Raw genomic sequence first — 21,407 nt, 5'->3', positions numbered from 1 at the left:
AGAAATGCAGTGCACACATTTTCCCTTCTCTGTTCTTCTCATGCTTCATGTAACAGAGTAAATTTCAGTGAAGTACCACCGCAGGCCATTTGCAGGGTTTTGAAATGCGCCATGTATGAGGACTGCATAATCTGTGACAAATGTAATAAAAGGAGACTGCTAGTATTTAAAAAAAAGAAAGTTTTTAAGATTGCCTTATCTAGATACTTGAAAATCTGTTATGAGAAATGCAGTAAGCCTGTGCTTTCTGAGCCTAGAGTACACTGATTAAAACAGTGGCTAATTCACAGGCATTCTTCAGCAGTGCATCCTTAAGTTTGTGTGCGCAACAGCTGCATGGGCTTCATTGACTACTTTACATGATACTAAAAAAACTCAATGGGAACATAGATCCAAGTCGTCCTTCAGGGCCACTGTTATCAAAGGTATGTTCCCATGAAGGTGACCACCCAGGAGGATTAGCTGAGGACTCTTGTCTCACTGCTGATGAACATAAACGGTCATTTTACACACATTGTCTAGTTGTAAGCAAGCTAATCCTCATTAACATACCAGTCCTCCTTTCTATACTTTATTCTTTACTTTGTTTAGAATTTTTTTATTGGGACAAATATGTATTTTTCCTTGATGCGTCTTGATGTGGCTTGATAGACATCTAGAAAGGAAGTTCGTCTGGTAGAATATTATGGTTAAAAGGAGATGGGGCTTGTAGCGGAGTAAAGTTTTAGATTATTTAATCATTTAAATTTATTTATTTAACATTTGTTTACCAGGATAGTCCGACTGGACAGCTAGTGTCCATTTTCAGCGGAGTCCTGGGGAAAAAAGCTCCATACATTTGCAAAGAATAATTAATGGTAACAGTTTTGGTTACAAAGTGAAAAATGATAGTTAGGAAGCATGCTGTAGAAAAGTTTAAACGGTTAAAAGTACAAAGTAGAAGTATAACCCTTTCATAGAATGAGTATAGGTACATTATATGTGCAAGGCATTTACCTAGTAAAAACAATCGGTACAATGAGCATAGGTAGAACACAGTATTACAAGGCATTTACCTAGTAAAAACAACATGTACAGTATATACAGTGAGCATTGGTAGAGCACATTATTAGTGTACACCAGAAGCATAAGGGAATAAAATCCTACAGTAAGGTGTGAGGCTTTGTGGGGGGTGCATTGCAGTTGCATAAATGGTTGGTGTAAAGGTATGATTTAAGGAGGTTTTTGAAAGTGGAAGTACAGTTTTGTAATCTGAGGTTAGGAGGCAGGGTGTTCATGGTTTAGCAACTTCATGAGGGAAGAGAGTTACCCCAAAGCTGTTTTTTACATGGAATATTTTTGATCAGAGCTTTATTACTGGATTGTAATTGTCTATTGAATTGTAGAAGTTTAGAAGGCTAGTCAGGGCAGGGTTTTTCTCAGGGTAGTATAGTATTTGGTGTGCTAGGTTGAGTTGGGGGTATCGTAATAAGTTGGGAAATTTGAGCCAGTGTAATGAATGTAAGGATTGGCAGTGGTGGGAGCGTGATTTGGCATTGGTTGCAAACCTGGCGATTTTGTTGTAGCAAGTGGAAAGTTTGTTCAGGTCAGTTTTATTTAGGTTTGTTAGTCCTGGGGATGCATAAAGTAGTGTTGATAAGAGATTGGTTCCTGCTATAGAAATTCTAGACTTGGAAGTAAGGTACCTTTTACAGCGTTAGAGGGTCCCTAGCTTTTTGTGGACTTTGGAGATATGTTTGTTGCATCTTAGTTGCTGATCAATTGTAAGTCCTTGTAATTTGGCTTCTGAGACTGGGGTGATGAGGATCTTGTTAGCGAAGAATATGGAGAAGGTGAGGCCGAGAATGTCTAAGGACTTAGACTTGCAGCTTTAGCTCTACTTTTGTTGTGTGTGTGTAAATACTTTGCTCATCCAGGTCTGTTTTAACAATAAATAGTAATCTAGTTTTCCGTTGCTAATGCCCACTCACCGTTCCCCCATTGCCAAAAAAAATCTTATAATTTACTGTTCTTTACCAGCCATAGGTTTGGAGCAGAATCAAACATCTTAGCCATAGACTTCCATAAGTTACTTTGTGGCTCATTATTCAATGTCAGTGGACAAAGGTCTGACCAAGGATACATTTTAATGGGCCTGTAGTTAGATTCATCCTTTCGACTAATTGGAATTTGCCACATTTTCTGGAAGATTCCACTCCTGGATGCATGAATGCATTGTACTGATACACTTAGCTGTGCAAGTGTGCATGTCCCTGAAGCCAGACAGTTCTTTTTGGCTGATTGCACAGTAAAGACAATGGTCTTAGCTATTCCCATTGAAATTTTACTTTTCCACTTGCACAGCTTAAGGACTTTGATGATCATTGTCTGTACTGCCTTCACATGTTTTGCTGATCTACTAAGTAGCTGTATGACTGTTGTTACCATTGAAAATGCACACCAGCATTTCATGAATTGCTTAGTGAGGGAGTGTCACACTACCACAAGTGCCAGAGTTCTGTTCTGCCACTTGATGATGGAGTGATCTTGTTGCCCCACCTTGGGACCTGAAAGATTGGAGAGTTGAGAGCTTGTTATACTGAGTCTAGCAGGAGATGGTATTTGATTTAATACTGAGTGAAGATTTAATACTGAGTGAATCTAGTTCCTGTAGATAAGCATTGTGGCTGTCTTATGTCATAGAGGCAGTTCTGCAGATATATGGAACTTTTCTAATGGCTGTTTGGACATGAAGTTGTTCCAGTGCATCATGCTAATTTACTATCTTTGATGCGAGTCTCTTCTGGATGAAGATTGAGACACCATCACACTTTTTATCCTCCTGCTTAGTAGCTGGTCTAAATGTGTGAAAGGCATTATAAACCTGCACAGCTGAAGTGCTCTTTGTTGTTTTAAACAGTTTCACTACACGGACATCCACATCCTCCAGAGTGGGAAGGGCTTGTAAGAAGTGGACTTTCTTATTTAGGATACTAGCATTGATCAGTAATACTTTCATATTTTCTTGTAATAGTTTTGTTATCGTTGATAGATTTATTAGTTTGGCTTTGACTATAAAAGCCACTGTGGGAGTGGGCAGTGTCTTTCCTGATGATTGAAACCCTAGCGGGGACAGATACAGGCTGTCCCTGGTAAAACAATGTGGTCTGTCGATCATATCCACCCAGGCTGACAAATATTGCACTCCCTTCGAATGAAGCCAACAATTAAGCCAGTTATTGAAGTCAGTTCGTGTGTTCATGTTGCAGCATCATTGAAGAAGGCAGTATGCTGCTCAGTGCTAGGCTCATACCCAACTGGGACACCTAGTTTGAGAGCTCCATCTCATCTGTCTTCATATAATACAGAGCTGAAGTGACCTCAGAGGTTCCTCACAAAGAAAATATGGGGTGTAAACAACATGTCATATGCGGATAGACTAAAAGCCCTTTCCCTTTATTCTGCCCCTTGCTGACTATTAAGGGATAACCTATGCCTGACCTACAAGGTACGCACAAATCCATCCCTGATGGAGCTACTACACATCCACAAGTCAGACAGTACAAGGGTCACCCGATCTAGGATCTAAACTTAGTCAGCAGCTCATAGCTTCAAAAGTTCAGGGGAGATTGCTAGGCTAATGGCTCAAAAGCCCTTACAATCCTAGACAGTTTTACTCAGATTTTAACCAGTTTTCTATCCCTAAGGGAAAGATTCAAGGGTCAGCAAGTGGGGTTTTGACTATTTTTGCAGACTACCTCTGTCCATAAGGGACATGGGTGCCACCCCAGAAGAGAATTTGCTATTTCCCATCCATCGGTCCAGATTGCGCTTGATGGTCAAGGAGGGGATCTGTTTCACGTGAATAGGAAGCCTATTCCAGAGGAGAGGCAATGTCTTGGACACATCTGTCACTCCAGTATGATCTACTCATGTCAAAGATCGGGTTTAGATCTTTGGAGCAGGTAACCCTTGTGCAGTTAGTTTTGCAAATATGCAACATTTCCATCAGGGATGGGTTAGAGACTGCCTTGTAGTTCAGACACAGATCACCCCATATGATTGGTAGGAAACTGAATATGTGATGGCGCTTTTAATCGGTCCACATTATGATATGTTGGTTATACTCTGTATGATGCTCCAACTGTTGCTGGTGCCTAGTGAGGTTCATGCTAAAGGGTGCATTGTACTCTTATTGTGGGTCTGATGAGGGCCGAGTACAGTGGTGCCATGACATCCTTAGATCTGGATGCTATGTCCTTACATAGAAGTTGAGCCATGTAAAAGGACTTCATCACCACTGTGGACACATGGTGGTCAGAATTCAGATTACTATCTGAGTATTCAGATCTCTCACTATTGGGTCCACTCTTGGGGAGGTGCTGTCAATGCTGTAATTTGCAGGGGTATTTGATTTTCCAATGGGTATTGTTATGCACTTCTTTGTATTTTGTTTGAGGCCATGGCTCTGACACCAATCATTAGTCTGCGTCAGACCTTTCTATAGGATATCAACATTGTTTGGGGAGTCTGTGATCACACCTAGTTTGCAATCATCAGCTAATGTCATCTACATTTGCCTTGACATCTGAGTAATATATTCCTAACAGGAGGGTGCCAGCCCTGAGTCCTGTGTTACTCCACTGGTGACTGGCCTTCTGCTGGAACATGTGTCCTATCTTTGAGCCATTTGGCTGTTCACCTGGTGACATAAAGGTTTATGCTCAGTTTTTGTGGGTTTATCTACAATACTTGAGTAGAGTATTGTGTCAAATGCCTTGGCCAGGTCAAGGTAGGTGGTATGCACATCGGATGTTTGTGACCTTCTCAAAGAAGTCCACCAGATTAAGCAAGCATGACCTGCCCTTGATGAAGCTGAACTGGATTGGGTCTAGAGTTTGATGATTTCCTTTGCATATGAGGCTAGTCAAACTTATGGGTCGGTAGTTTCCTGGATCAGTTGATGGTCTCCACTTGTGAAGAGGGATAACCGTTGCTGTCCTCCACTCTACTGGAACAAAGCCTCTTTGGAGACTCTGGTTAAATAGAGACCTGAATGGGTATGCTAGGTCATGTTTCAAGCTGTTTAATAGTCACCCTAGGATTCCATGAGGACCCATTGATGTTGTGTTTCTAGCTTAAGAGAGTGCATTGAAGACCTGTTCTTTTGTGATAACAGGCAAAGGAATGATAGGTGGTATTTTATGTGGCATAACCAGAGGTGATGAGTGGGTGAAATTTGAGCTGAATTAGGCAGCCAGAAGGTGTGCTGTTTCTTCTGGCTGAATATAGCTAGTAGTGCCATGCACAGCCAACTCAGCACATTCTTGAATGTTTCCCTTACGTTTTCAGACGTAACTTAAAAAAAAATGCTTTTTGGGTTGTCCTTTGCTTGGAAGGCATTTAGCTTTTGAAGACTTCACTAGTTCCCATTTCTATGCAGTTGTTTAAATGGTTGTAGAGGGCATTTATGTATACTTCTGCATAGGCCCCTGTGTTTTTGAGGTTAGGAGAAGCTTTAAAATTACCTACGCTGTCACTAAATAGATAATTTGCTTTGCAAAAATTGTTTTGGGTTTTAGGATTTGATAAGGGGGTATTAATGTTACATTTATTTCAAAGGAGACCAATTTGTGATCCAGTCTTACCAATGAGGACATTACATTTTTGGGGGGGTGCAGCACTTCCCCATGTTTGTGAGTACTATGTCAGGGATATTTGAGCCCCTAGTGGGAGTGCAGACCAGCTGTTCTTGAGCATTTGCATTGAAAAGTCCAGGAATATCTGAGCCTTCATGTTAGTGGTCATATATGTTTCCCAGTTTAAGAATGGGAGGTTAAAGTTGCCCATGAATAGTGTGTTGGGCTGAATAGTAAATGATGTTTAGTAACTTTAGCTGTGCAGAGTGGATTTCATGGTTCATGGTTGAGGATCTGTAGCTAGCAATGATATGGTGAGGGAATTTGCCTCTGGTCAGCTGGACATGGAGTAGCTCAAGCGAGTCATCCTGCTTGACCAATCTAGAGGTGTGATTGCTTTTTATATAAATGAAAATACCTCCTCCTTTCATTTTTACCTCTTCAGAGGGTGGTCTGAATGTGTGATAGGCGTTGTAGTCTTGCAGTGCTAGGGTGCTTTCCACAGTCTTGAACCATGTCTGTGTAACTACACAAACAGCATTCTCCAGGTCAAGGAGAACTTCTAGGGAGTGCAATTTCTTGTTAAGGCTCTTGGCATTGAGTAGTAGCACCTTCAGCTTGGCATTAGAAGATGATGTTACTTTGGTAGGTCCTTTGGTTTGGCACTGCATAAAAAAGGCACTATGGGTGTGGATAATGCCTTGGCCAGTATTTGAAAGCCTAGCAGTGATAGGTGCAGACCGTATCTGGCAAAGCGGAGTGGTCTGTCGATCATGTTGTCCCAGGCTGACAAATACTGTATCTCCTTGGAATGACACCAGTAGCTAAGCCAGTTGTTGAAGTCAGTCATTTTCTGTTTGTGGTGTGGTGTCATTCTTAGTGAGAGTAGAATGCTGCTCAATGCGAGGCCCATACCAGTCTGCAACACATATTCAAAGAGGTCCATCATATAGCTCTATATATAGTCCAGGGAGATTCATCTCCGGTCATTCACATGGCCTCTGACTGACTCATACTTATATTTGTGGTTGATTGACTTGAATGCCTTCATGGTGTGGTGAATCCTGGCCCCTGACAGGGAACTGACTGTAACCATCTCTTTTCCAACACGGTGTGGGGGGGGGGGGTATCCATGTGTCTCAGGATGGAGTGTCCTATGACCAAGATGTTTGAATGTATGGTGTTTCGCCATAGGAGTTTGTTTGTGGAGGCACTGTGATGTATATTTTTGTGTGTAGTGGTCGGTGTTGACTGAGTTTTGTTTGCATTTCGATTCTAAGGGCAGCGTATGTGAGGCCTCTGAGGTTTTGGTAAATTACTTGAGTACCTCCATATATATGGAAACCCAGTCTTATTTAGTGAGGGAAATGGTGTGTGTGCTGACAACCTGTTTGTCATTTGATTTGTCAGTATGTGAGTCATGTCACAATTTTCATAATGTAACATCTGTCACATTTGTTTCAGGATTAAGTGATCGTCAGTGTACATGAGACAAATGCTACATTGCCTCAGGATACCCATGTCCACCACACAGGCCACAGAGGTAACAGTAAAGTGCCCCTCCATGGTTTCAGATTTTTTTACTGTGTATTTAACCAGGGAGTGAACTGGGGAGATTTAACTGGACTGTGGTGATAGCACAGTTAGAAAAATGAGTGCTGTACTAAGTTTGAACTGCAGCTATCCAACAAGGCGGTCCTGCTCTGTATGTAACTCTGATGCTTCTAGAGCAGCAGGGGGGACTAGGGAAGGTTACAGAGATAGTTATGCTAAGGGAAATGTTAACTTGATAGCATTTGTATCTGTACAGGGCACTGCTAATTACTGCTGTGTAGGTAGCAGCCTAGCCCAAAACTGGGCTTGTATAGAATCAGAAAATCATGTTTTACAACAGCAACAAATCAGTCAAGTGTATCGCCAAGAATAACATGCATGTAAAAATACACTCTACCTTTAAAATTGGAATAAAAGGATTTTTAAAAAAATGTAATAAAAATGACCAATTAATATTCATCTGTCGCTATCTGATGGGGGGATGTTCAAAATACACTCAAGCCACACCTTGAAAAATAACTGTACAGTATACATTGTTCAGGAGTTTATAACCCACAAAACAATAACCAAAGGAAGTCCACTGTCAAAAAATAATTTTTTTCCATATACTTAAAACATAACAAGCCAGAGCATTCGGCAACTCTCATTATAGGTTTAGCAGCCCTGAGTTTTAACACAGGGCCAGGGAAACATTAGCATTAAGCCCTGGAGGCCTGTTAGCTTCCAGCACTGTCCAAACCCATAAGTTGAGGAGGAATGAAAATCAACACAGATTGAACGTTATGGTAAGTACATAACTTTTTTTTTTTTTTTTTTTTAAACAAAACTTTCCAGATTTCCATCAGTGTTTCCCCTCCTAGCTTTCGAACTTCCACAGGAATACCATCTATTCCTGGGGATTTTCTTGTAGAATGGTTATACATTACCATTTTTGTCTCATCTCCTCCTGTCCTGTTAGTAATGTAGTCTTCTCAACCTCTAACCTTGACATATTTAATTCTTCCATAAACATTTCCATTTGTACCTTTTCTTGATTTCCATTATTTCTCTGCTTTATGCAGACTTTCATAGAATTTCCTAAATATTTCTAATACTTCTATAGAATCCCTTGTTATCTTCCTTGTTATAGGCTCCCTAAGCTTGGTGACGGCCCTTTCTACTTTGTTTCCTGAGTGTGCTAAAAGGTTTTTTTTTTTTTTTTTTTTTTTTTTTTGTGCTCTAGAGTTATCAAAAAACAGTTGCTTAACAGTAATCTTTCTAGACTCATGCATATTTTTGAGGTAATCCCTTATTTTCTGTTCACCATTCTGCAGTTGCTCCTCCTCTTGTTCTAAGAGATTCTCCCGATTTTGCAATACTTTAACATTTGTCAGTTCCTCTAAGTAATACTTATTTAACCACATCTCCCTTTCATTTCCACCGTATTTTAAGCTCCACTTTAATTTTATCCTACTCCCTAGCTGTATTTTCAGAAGAAATTTCTGTCTTCTCTAATAGCGCCTGAATACTTTCCACTACCCATTCCTTAAATTCCTCACTCTTTAACAGATAGGCGGGAAAGTGCCAGTGTCTCATTTTTATTTCATTACCCTTTGTTTTTATTTTAGTTATTATTGATGCTTGATCTGAAGTAGTTATTGGGTGAGTATAAAGACCTTCAATGAAATGTACATGTTCCTGTGAAATATAAATTCTGTCTAGCATAGCCCAGGTTTAGTATCTTTGGGAATGATATGCAAATTCACTCCTAAATCCTGTTGCTGAATTCACATCTTCCATGCCAAATGTTTTCATAAATTTCTTTAAAAATGTACCCTCCTCTGTTATATTTTCCCTCATGGGCCCCAAAGACGCATCTTCACTGTTGCAGATCAAATTCCAGTCCCCAGGTATAAGTAATATTCCTTACTGAAAGCTGATTATTTCTCCCAGAATTTTCATAAGCTCTATTATAGCAGTTTTTGGTGGAATATAAATACATGGCAGTGTAATCTTCCTCTCTTGCCAGTTGCCACTTAGTACTAGAAATCTACCGTTATTGTGTTTTTATCATCTTCTGTTGCTACCGGAACTCCTCTTGCAGTTAATATAAGCACTCCTCTCTTCCTTCGACCCAGGTATTCCTCTGAATAACCACACTGAAAACCTTTCTTTATCAAATGTACATGTTCTGTTCTTTGCAAGTGCATCTCCTGTGACATACCTATTTGCACTATACATTTTTTATATAGTTCACTACTCTTCTTTTTTGTATTTGTCAAACTGTTAATATTTAAATACATTATAGAAAGCATCATATTCTTGAGAAATTATTATTCCCACCTTTTATATACAACAGCTTTTTTGTTAAATGTCTAGTTCCAGCTTTTGTGTTACATGCACGTACTGTTTGGCAGGTTAATCTTTTATATGGCTCTTTCTTGTCATCTACATTTGAGCCTATGTCACATCTTACAGAACTTTTTTGTTTTATTGAAAACCCTAAAACACACAGACACACACACACAATCCCCCTAAAACCTATTAATTTAATAACACACACGATGTACATCTTCAAATATTGAACTTTCACCCTCCTAATATGAAGAAATGTTCCAGATGGACAGCCATACACACAGACTCGAACTAACCTAAAAGAAAGGCTGTCCATGCTAGGACACATGGTGCAGCCTGTGGTTTTATTAAATGCTGTCTGGTTTTGTCTTGTCTTTATAGCACTGTCTGTTGGGAAAACAATTTAATGCTTTCAGAAAACATTTTCTCCAAGCAATTTCTGTTTATCAGATTGTCTACTAGAGACATGAGAACCAGACACAAAACTATTTACTAGAAAAAGGTCATAATCAGTATTCTTTTGTTCATTTACTTGCTTTCTCTTAAAATTTGTTATAGATTCAACTAATTGCCTACACCCAGTCATTCTCCTATGCAAGAATGAGAAGAATCACACATTTTTTCTTTTGTCTTGCTGTTTTAACCAGTTTTTTTTTTTTTACATTGCAGTCCTATATTTCTTAAAAACTGAACAAGGAGAAAGAGAGGAGAGAGAAAGAAAAAAAAAAACAGGAGCACCTATTTACATTAGTATTTCCATTACACTTAAAAATAACTGAAATAAAACTTTACTTTATAACATGCAAAGAAAATCATGCACTTTTTAAGTAGTACTATTAAGAAAAATGTTCTACTTGGTTAACTTTCTCCTTCCTCTTCCCTGAGTATTTTTCCGAACGTTAATGGCATGAAATAGGGCATATGCTTTAGAGAGTCCCTACAAGTTTAACTCAAGTCCAAAAAAGTTCAATATTTTCAGATTTCTGTGTTCTATCATGTTTCAGAAATATGATTATTACTTTGTAATCTCACATTTGTCATTTTCCAAGTTACAGATTTTTATTCTCCAAACGTTAATGATATGATGGTAAGGCATATGCTTTAGAGTCCCCTACAAGTTTAACAAAGTCCAATATTTCCAGATTTTCTTTTTCCATTCCTGTTCTTCTACATCTTCCAGACCCTGTCTCTGCTTCATTCCCAACGTACTCTAGATTCTTCTGGTCAACTCTTACGCTTTTTTCCCCTCTCTGAAGCATTTTCCATTGAAACACTGGAAAAGGTTTCACTGGCACAAACTGTCTGTGGTCTTTATTTCCAAAAGAACAAGAAGCAGAATCTCCTGTTTCACAGCTCACTTTTTTTTTGGACAAACATTTTGGATTTCTTACTTACCATGTACTTCATCAAAAATGATTTTATTCCTCCAAGGAAAAATATTTAGACGATAGCTGGGTAGAGCAGTTTGAATCTCACACCTGTTTCTAGACATTTCCTGAGTAGTGGAATAAATTTACTTCTCTTCTGCCTGATGTACAATGAATAGTCATTCTCTGCCAGCATTTTACTGTCTCCCACTTTTAGTACTTTGTCCTTCTGCTACAGTTTTGTCAGAATCAACTTCTTTTGGTGGTAAGATTGCATCTCTACTGTTAAAGGTCTAGGTTATTTTCTCATAGCTAGGTTTGGAGCATACACATGATGTGCTCTTTCAGTTAACAATTCCTGTTGTGAAATACCAGTCCAGTTGCTTATCATAAAATTAATGCAGTCTGTTCCTTCCAGCTTCTCAGGTACAGTAGAAAATCTCAAGTTTTCCCTACATGCTTTGCCCTCTAATTCTATTATTTTTTAAACATCTCTTCTTTTACAGTCTCATATTCAGCCAACCCTTTTCTTCATTTCAGACTGAGTTTTAGCAGTTTTATCACCTTATCCGATTATCCATTTAAAGCTTCTTCCATTTTCTCCAGCCTTTTGTTGTTTGAGTTGATATACTCTCTGTTTCATTTATTTTAGGCAGGTCTGTGTTCAGTTGCCTTATACTTTCCTCTAGGTTACTGGAAGTCATGTCTGTCAGTGTTTTTTGTCGTGTTTTGTAGCTGGTTTTCCTTCAGGTTCTGTATTTCTTTTTTCCTGGCATCTAGGCAGTGCACTTAACTAGCCAGTTACTTAAATTTACCCAGAAGTCTTGGTCCACTGGCTTTATCTGATAATTTTCTGTTTTCAAACTGGGAGAGCTAGAATTAAGCTGTTACTCAATGTGCAGCCATCTTGGAAGTCACTGGAAGCTTTCATATTAGTCATAGATTGCGGCTTATCACAGATGCTTAATGGTGTGTGGAAGCATTCACATGTTTAGGAGAAGGGTATTGGATAACTCAAAGTGATGCAATGTTCTGATCACCTAGCGGTAGTGTTGGGTATTAATTAGAAATGCCCTGGCCACTCACATTTTTGAAGATTGTGGAGGGTGGAATCTTGGAAGTAGGCTGAGAGAAGTGTTGGTAGCAAGGAATGAGATGGGATGGGGATCTCTAGAGAAAGAGGTAGCCCCTTCCCTGCTTGTGACCTGAGGCCATTCCCTGCATGTCCCTTGGACTACTAGTTTGGGTTACCCATTGAAGAGGTAGAGCCCCACAGTATGTTAGATAGTGCTCAGACAGTTGAGGCACTAGTAACCCTCATAACTGCATGGATAACTGCCCTGTTTTTGATGGCTTTTGCCATTTTGCTTGGATACCCAGAACAGGGAAATGAATCTAAGAGAAGTTTAGGGTCTGGTTTCACAAGTACATTTTTTGGACTTCTACTGTCTGCGTCTGGTGTTAGGGTCCTAAATTTATGGAAATTCCCTTCTGTAACTGGGGTGCTTTTTCCCTTTACAGTGTCTTTCAAGTCTGTGTTGATGGATACTTGCTTGTTGGGGCGGGGGAGTTGCCTGGCTGTCTCAGTTCTGAGTCAGTCACCCCTCTAGTTAGGTAAATGTGCTTTGTTTAGGACGTGAGGGCAGAACTAGCAGCACTGCTGGCCACAAAAGTCTAGACTTTGTAGATTCTTCCCCCCTTTTGGCTCAGCAGGTGGTGTCTTTTGAGGAATCTTATTTGGCAAGACCATTTTCTCTCTCACAGAGAGCAGTTAGTCCGACTTGTTTTGCATTGACTTGGTATTTCTCATTCCTGTAGGCAAGAACTTGCTGGCTGTAATTTGGAGCATCTCCTTCAGTTGCAGTTCCAGGTGACATGTTTAGACCGAGTCTTATAAGGCAGAACACTCCTCAGACCAGTCCTAACTCAAGAAAGACTGCAGCTGCCATCTTTTCCTGTTTGTTCAGTAGGTAGGGAAGATGGATCTGAGGTACTTGTGTTCTTTTATGATTTGAGGTCCCTGTAATTTTTTTTTTCTTTTTTTTTTTTTTTACTCCTGCTGATTATCCATTTCATAACAGGGTTCTTGGATGAAAATGAAAATTAAATTGTTCACAAGGCCTATTTGATATGTTAAATCCTGTTATAGTACAAGGAACTTGTGCATTTGGCAAAAGATGGACCCACTTCAGGGCCTGAATCATGAGTTTGTCCATGAATCCACTAGTTGTAGCTGTAACATTTTAGGTCGCAGCTAACAAAGTTGTTTATCCACTCAAGATTCCAAGTGGGCAACTGTGAATTTGGCCAGAATACTTTCATATGTTATTCTAGTTGATAAGTTAGATTTACTTAATGCTGGAAGCCCATAAACTAGGGTGACATTTTCCCAAAAGAGTCCCTGGACAGTCTTCTGTCCACTGCTTCTGAGGCAGAATTGATGTCCAGCTCTAGCTTTTGAGCAGTTCCTTTATAAAATCTGCTTCTTTGTCTCCCTTTGTGGAGTGTTTCCTGCAGGTGTGGAGGGAAGAGAGACTTGAACTTTCACAATCTGTAAGGTTGTCTCTCTGCTTTTGGACCTACTTGTCATCCAGTGTCAGGTTTCACCCTTGGCCTAAACTCCCTACCTATTGGCTTTGCTTCTGCAAAATGCTGTTACACCTTCAGGCCTACAGGTGCAGATATTTGCTTTTGCTCTTTTTCTAGAATCAGGATCTTTTACTTCGGTCCCAGTTCTCCTGGGAAGCCTGTTTCACATTTGTCCTTAAACCAATGTTTTGTCTCCCCATTATTGTGTTGGGGGCAGAAACTGTGGGGGGGAGGGGGCAGGATGTTTCATTCCATCTTCTCAGGTGTTCCCTGAAGTGACTACTGCATTGGCTTTGAAAAACTAATCAAGGTTTTATCTTTGTGATCAGAGGGTGGGAAGGGGCTGTATTTGCCAATTTTTTCCTTCTAATTAGATTGGCAAATCTGCATTCTTACTGTTGGGACAGATCCACCTGCTATTTTGTGCTGAAGTCATTCTGCTGCTGTCCAAGATCAACTGTCTGTGGTACTTGGTTTAGTTTGACCTTTGTCAGATTGATCATAAAGGTCTTGCTGTGCATTTTGTCTTGACTTTTGATTTTGGAAGGTGAGCTTCCGGTGGCTAGATTGTTTTCTGGGATTCAACAGTCTTCTGGTTCCTTCTGCCATGCTGGATAGCTTTTTGGGATTCACCCCAGCCATGGGACCTGTCAGGATCATCCTCAATGGAATGTTCTGAAGAAGTCCCATTTGTTATTAAGGACAAAAGTGCTTAGTGTTCTCTGTGTTTTGCACTGTAGATTAAAGTTTTTGACCACATTCAGCTTAGAGCTGTGCTGTTTATTAGTTTTCCACTGTTAGCTTACATTGTTAGCAATAAGGGTGAAGACCTCTGGACATTGCTGGATCATCCTCAGTGGGTCACATGTGCCCTCTTTATATATTTGTGGGGTTGGTGATCCCTCCTTTTAACCACAGATCTTTTGAGTTCCCTAGTAGTGTTTCATGTAGGGCGCACATGTATATGTATGTATGTGTATATATATATATATATATATATATATATATATATATATATATATATATATATATATATATATATAGCATCATCTTATTTCGGCTGTTCCCATTAGGGGTCGCCATAGCAGATCACCTGTTTCCATTTCTTCCTGTCCTCTGCATCTTGCTCTGTCACACCAACCACCTGCATGTCCTCTCTCACCACATCCATAAACCTTATCTTAGGCCTTCCTCTTTTTCTGTTACCTGGAAGCTTCATCCTTAGCATCTTTTTCCCAATATACTCAGCATCCCTCCTCAGCACATGTCCAAACCAACGTAATCTTGCCTCTCTGGCTTTGTCTCCAAACCTTCCAACCTGGGCTGACCCTCTAATATACTTATTCCTAATCCTGTCCACCCTCGTCACACCCAGTGCAAATCTTAACATCTTTAATTCTGCCACATCCAGCTCAAACTCCTGCCTTTTTGTCAATGCCACTGTCTCCAACCCATATAACATAGCTGGTCTCACTACCCTCTTGTAGACCTTCCCTTTCACTCTTACAGGTACTAGTCTGTCACAAATCACTCCTGACACTCTTCTCCACTCACTCCATCCTGCCTGTACTTTCTTCTTCACCTCTCTTCCACACTCACAGTTACTCTGAACTATTGACCCCAAGTATTTAAACTCATCCACCTTCGCCACCTCTACTCCTTGCATCCTCACCATTCCTCTATCCTCCCTCTCATTCACACACATATATTCTGTCTTAGTCCTGCTAACCTTCATTCCTCTTCTTTCTAGAGCATATCTCCATCTCTCCAGAGTCTCCTCCACCTGTTCCCTACTTTCACTACAGATCACAATGTCATCTGCGAACATCATAGTCCACGAGGACTCCTGTCTGATCTCGTCTGTCAACCTCTCCATTACCATTGCAAATAAGAAAGGGCTCAGAGCTGATCCTTGATGTAACCCCACCTCCACCTTAAACGCATCCGTCACTCCCACCGCAGACCTCACCGCTGTCACACTACCCTCGTACATATCCTGTACCACTTTTACATGCTTTTCTGACACTCCTGACTTCCTCATACAACACCACAACTCCTCTCTAGGCACCTTGGCATATGCTTTCTCTAAGTCTAAAAAACACAATGCATCTCCTTCCGACATTCTCTGTACTTCTCCATCAACACACTCAGAGCAAAGATCGCATCTGTAGTGCTCTTTCCTGGCATGAAACCATACTGCTAATCACTAATCATCACATCCCTTCTTAACCTTGCTTCCACTACTCTTTCTCATAACTTCATGATGTGACTGATCAGTTTAATCCCTCTGTAGTTACTACAGCTCTGCACATCACCCTTATTCTTAAAAATCTGTACCGAAACACTTTCTCTCCATTCCTCAGGCATCCTCTCACTTTCCAAGATTTCATTAAACAATCTGGTTAAAAACTCCACTGCCATTTCACCTAAACACCTCCATGCTTCCACAAGTATGTCATCTGGGCCAACAGCCTTTCCATTCTTCATTCTCTTCATAGCTATCCTTACTTCCTCCTTTCTAATCCATTGTACTTCATGATTCACTATCCCTACATCATCCAACCTTCTCTCCCTCTCATTCTCTTCATTCATCAACCCCTCAAAGTACTCTTTCCATCTCCTCAACACACTCTCCTCTCTTGTGAGTATGTTTCCCTCATTATCCTTTATCACCTTTACCTGCTGCACATCTTTCCTAGCTCGGTCCCTCTGTCTAGCCAATCGGTGCAGGTCCTTTTCTCCCTCCTTAGTGTCCAAACTTTCATACAACTCTTCATATGCCTTATCATTAGCCTTCGCCACCTCTTTCTTTGCCATGCACCTCATCTCCTTATACTCCTGTCTACTTTCTTCATCTCTCTGACAGTCCCACTTCTTCTTTGCCAACCTCTTTCTCTGTATACTCTCCTGTACTTCCTCATTCCACCACCATGTCTCTTTGTCGTCCTTCCTCTGTCCAGATGATACCAAGCACCTTTGTAGCCGTCTCCCTTACTAGCTCTGCTGTAGTTACCCAGCTATTTGGTAACTCTTCACTGCCACCCAGTGCTTGCCTTAACTATATATATATATATATATATATATATATATATATATAATATATATATATATATATATGTGTGTGTACACACACATATATATAGGGTGCATCAATGAATCCCATTCAAATCAAATTAATATTGATTAGGTTTAGTGGAATCCCATTTCCACTGAAAAACAAACAGTGTTTTGAGTGAGAAGGCAGTACTTTGAAGTTCATAGTAAGTAATAGGCTAGCTATTCTTGTGGGCCATTTTAAGCCTAGCCAATTTCCCTTCAAAGGTAAGAATCAAAACCATGTATCTTGTGTCTGTGAGATGGATCACATTACACTCAAAAAAACTCTACTTATATCAAGATTATATTGCCCCAGATGGGAGTTAGACCTACCATCCCTTGAAGGCCAATGCCTTATCTTTGAGGCCACTGGAGCCTGAGGATTGAATTCTAATTTCACTGGAGAACAGGTACTGTGGTGCACAAGCTCCCTTTGGGAGTAGCAACATTTCCTCATATTCTCATGCTTGTGTGATCTTAGTTTGTTTAATGATGCTGGCTTGTTTTTATTTATTATAGAAGTTGGCATTATTTGTGGTCATGATTTTTTGCAGTATTAGCAATGCAGTCATAAACTCTGTGGAATTACTTTGAATCTATTTCACTTATTAGAAGTGGGATACCAAATCTTCATCGTCATTTCTTGACTTGTAAGAAGATGCTTGATAGTGGCTAGGGACCAAATTGATGGTTATGTGGAGTGAGCACACTTATGTAGTTGGCATGATGCATCATGGCATGCATAGTCATGTTGTACACATTTGTGCTGGACCTGGGGAATTTCTTTTGGTGAAGAGGATACACCAACCTCAGGAATCCATCAAAAAGGTCCCCATATGGATCAGCCTGTAACGTAAGAACTTGTTTCTGCCTTTTCTTGTGCTTTTAATATTTTAAGAAAAAAATTGGCAGACATTATTTGGAAAATGTATTTATCGATATATGTATTTTTTTTTTTGTTATTCCAGGTTGAGCTGCAGAGATGAGAAGGTGGTCTTCATTCACCTGCCATCCTGTGACACAACAGAATGTCCATCCTCTCCACGGTCATGTGGCTATGCAGTTGTCTACCTGAATCTCCTCCAAACACTACCTTCTCAGATTTTCAAACATCTGTTCCAAACAGGCCATATTACAGAAGATGAAGACTTACAACCAGCTTTGTTTCCATGGATGCAAACTCCATAGCAGCTAACAAGGGAGGGAAGGGTTTGGGGCAACAAGACTATGGGAGGGTTGGATAAATAAGCATTTATTTTTAATCCAGACAATGACTTTTTAACTTCGTGTAAAGGTACAATGTCCCTTTTTTATTCAAAACTGATAACTTTGGGACACAAGGACCAGAGTGATTAGGGGACCTGTAGGTTGGAAAGAGATGGCATTTTTTGGTGTCAAAGTCATATCAGTCCTGTGATGGAGTAGCACAGGTATGAACTTTGGAATATCAGTATTTCTTATTGCTGGACCTGCAGTGTTTTCGTTTACATAATGCTTCAGTGTCGGACACAGTAAAATGTGGGACTAGGAATGGGGTATTATATCTTTAAAAGACTTGCCATGGAAGTGAACTTGCTGTTTCACAAAAATTTTGTTAAACATGGTTTGAAAATGCATTTTGCCCCTTTTTGTGATTTTCTGTGCAGATTGCTGTTTTTTTTTAGCTGTATTGTCTGATCAGATCATTTGCTGCTATTTTTACAAACTGTCTCTTTGATGTCTGTCAGAGTGTTATTCTTATTGGCCACCCTACTTAATGTGCCCGACATCCTGAAATGAAAAGAAAATGGTCTTTCCTGCTGAGTATGCTGTAACCAGTAAAGGCTAACCTAGATAGTGATCTTGAGATGAATTAAAGATGTGGACTGCAGAGAACACTATATAGTGAAGGGGTGTGCAATCCCTTGAAGACAAAAGGATTATATGCTAATGTCATTCAGAGTTCAGCTTGTCTTGTGCAACATGGTTTGAAGAGGTTTTTAGCAGTTCAGTAAGTGATTCTTACAGTATTTTCCTTTCAGTTCCATCTCCCTGGTGTTGGAGTACCTTTTGATCATCACTTACGCATTTGACAACCATGCTTGAAGATACCTTCCTTTGAGTGTGCATTCACTTTAGCAGCATCACTGGGAAATGACTCAGAGTCAGGGTCACTAGATTTTCCTTTCTCAGAAGGTAACTTTTCCAAAATATTGGTCCCGTCCTTTTCTTAGAATACCAAGACCCAAAACAGTGCTGTTTTTGACATACACACACACACACACACACACACACACACACACACACACACACACACACACACACGCACGTATCGATGGTAATTTATATGCAAGCTCTGCTTTGTATTCAAAGTAGGTAATGTATTTTTTTGGCCATTTTGCATACTTTGGGAAGGCAGGCTGTTTTGTAGTTCATTTTGTATGACATTGCACCTAGCACCTCTTTTCCATTGTTTAACATGAGAGCAGACAAATGTGGTGCGGTACAGCATATCAGTTTAGATTTTTATGTTTGACTTTTCAGAGTTGTTTTGATCAGAATTGTTCTAGGGCTGCATTGTCCTGATTACTCAGAGCACAGCAGTGATTTGCCAGTAGGAAGTATACTCTCAACAATTATCCAGTGCAGCTAGGGAGTGCCTTATATGGGAAGTGTCTTGTAGAGATTTCTATGTGGTTGGTTAAACACATTAACTCATTTCCCATTCTAATTTTTATTTTGTTCCTAATGCCCCCCCCGGCAATCTAATTGTACCATTGTGAATGCTCAGTTGACCTACTCATTTCCTCAAGGCAAGGATCTTATGGGACCATTCACTGTTCCAAGGCAAAAGACAAGCAAACCTGGAACAGGAGTAGTCATCTGTGCATTGGTGGTCGTGTCTCCTCTGTTTGAACCCCGCACCTTCACCATGGTGGCTTGCTAGCATTAGCTCTACAATTGCAGTTCATAGAGGGCATGTGTAGTAACACGAATGCCAACCTGCTGGCAGAACTCTGCAGCTTGGGCTCACTAAGCTTATTGTTCTAAGCACAATACCTGCATTCATGTGGGTGAGAACAATGCAATTTGCTGAGCCCCCACCCTCCCCATTAATGTGTGAGCTGGCATTGGTGACTCACTTTCACCCTTTTCTTTCTGGCCCTTCGTGTGCCTGTACCACTGGTCAGATGTCATCTGAGGTAAAGTGAGGTCTTCATCCTTCTACGCCACAGGGCTGAGCTGTAATTCACAACTCTTAGTGTCTTGTGCCTGTGGGAGACACTGCTGGCTTTCATTCAGCATACAGATGGAACTTATGGAGGTGTGGGTTGTTAGAACACGCTTTTTTTTTTCATCAGCTGTTCATTATGCCCCATTCATATTTTGAATACATCATGGCATTTTTAAGTAAACCGTTAGTGAATCTTGTGTCTTGTTTCTTACTACTTTGACTCATCTCTCTGACTTGACAGACTGATGTAATGTAGGAGGAACCGTTGGTCTTTCAACAGCCGTACAAAATAAGTATTTTCCTGAAATATGGCAGTATTGATATATGAACAGTTCCTTCAGTGCCTAGCCTTTTAGTCCTGCCCTTTTTTTCTAATAAAAACATGTAAAAAGTGATGACTAGGCTTTTAATGGTAGTCTTAAAAATACAAAGTTCAAGAATAAACTTTATGAACTGTTTCCATATCTTTAGGCTGATAGTTTCAGCAACTCTGAGAATCTCCAGTTGTGTTCATCACTAAATCAAAAAATGTGGGGTGCATACTGTATGTTGACTTTCTTTGCTCTTGTTTCTGAGTGGCTAGATGAATGAGAAATGTCTGATCAGAAATTCAGATATGCAGTAGTTGTAGGAAAAATAGTAAAAATATACTGGGGTTGGATATAAACACTAGGTGTGCTGCACTGACATCAGACTTTTATAAGGTATTTTAAGTTGGCAGCTGATATGATCATCATATCAAACAGGTTCTCAGAAATGAAGACAGTAGCGCAGCTAGCACTAATTTAGAAAGTCTATGACTACTCATGCTACCCGCTGATGAAAAAACTGTGCTAGGTTATTGTCTTATTGGACAATGTCATTACTGGCAGTCCTAGAAAATTTAAAAACATTCTTTGTTGTTGTTGGAAGAGGTACCATATCATACCACAGATGCCCATTAATACAGGGGACATTTGCATAGCCAGAAGTAGAATTTTATATTGATGAAAGTTGTGTGTGCCGCTAGCTAACCATGCTTTCAGGTCATTGCATAAGTATATTTGAGTGGACTTTTTTTGTTTTCATTATTTATCTAATTAGAAGAAAATTTCATAGTGCTTGGTGGCACGAGGTCCGCCAGTATGCAGATTATCCTTTTTAGTTTGCACATTTTTCAGCACATCTCAACATGTTCATGTCTGTTGACCATAAACAATGGATAATCATCATTTGACAGCTACTAAGTGAGCCAGGAATTGAATAAAGCAGTTAGCTGTTTGCTAATATTTTGGCTCTGAATATTTGTTGGCTGGAAAGCCATTAGCGGGATGCTCACTAACCTCAGATTTGTGGTGGCACCTTTACTGTTCTACCTCACAGGTTTGGTCTGCATTATTAGGTAGCTGTCAGCTCTTGTACAAACGGGCGTGTCCAGCATTAAGGTACATGCTGACAGTAGACCGTTCTTCCCAATTGTGTGGCCTTAAAACACCTTTTCAAGTCTTTTAATCCCAGTCTACTTCTGTCTGTAGAGAGAATCAACTTGCCCCATTTAATGCTTGTCCCTTTAACCTCCTAAATTCTTTCAATTATTATTAATCTTTATCCACAGATTCTCATCTGGCTGACTAAAATATGCATGATCTAAATATA

The 21,407-nt window shown here is 40.0% G+C and overlaps 1 protein-coding gene across 2 annotated transcripts in view; it reads left to right on the top strand.

Moving 5' to 3' along the window:
* Positions 1-18,438, top strand: part of TCF20 (transcription factor 20) — a 2,163,179-nt gene extending 2,144,741 nt beyond the window's left edge. For both annotated transcript variants that reach the window (XM_044074657.1, XM_044074648.1), the window contains one exon: positions 17,527-18,438. In XM_044074657.1, coding sequence (XP_043930592.1) covers positions 17,527-17,544 — 18 coding nt within the window. In that variant the 3' untranslated portion in view covers positions 17,545-18,438. The remainder of the gene's footprint in view (positions 1-17,526) is intronic.
* Positions 18,439-21,407: the final 2,969 nt, after the last annotated feature.

This window comes from Protopterus annectens, chromosome 1.part1, assembly GCF_019279795.1.
Source record: "Protopterus annectens isolate FY-2018-M chromosome 1.part1, PAN1.0, whole genome shotgun sequence".
In the NCBI taxonomy this organism is placed as follows: Eukaryota; Metazoa; Chordata; order Ceratodontiformes; family Protopteridae; genus Protopterus; species Protopterus annectens.
The sequence above is the reverse complement of the archived record's forward strand: the minus strand, read 5'-3'. Positions and strand labels throughout refer to the sequence as shown.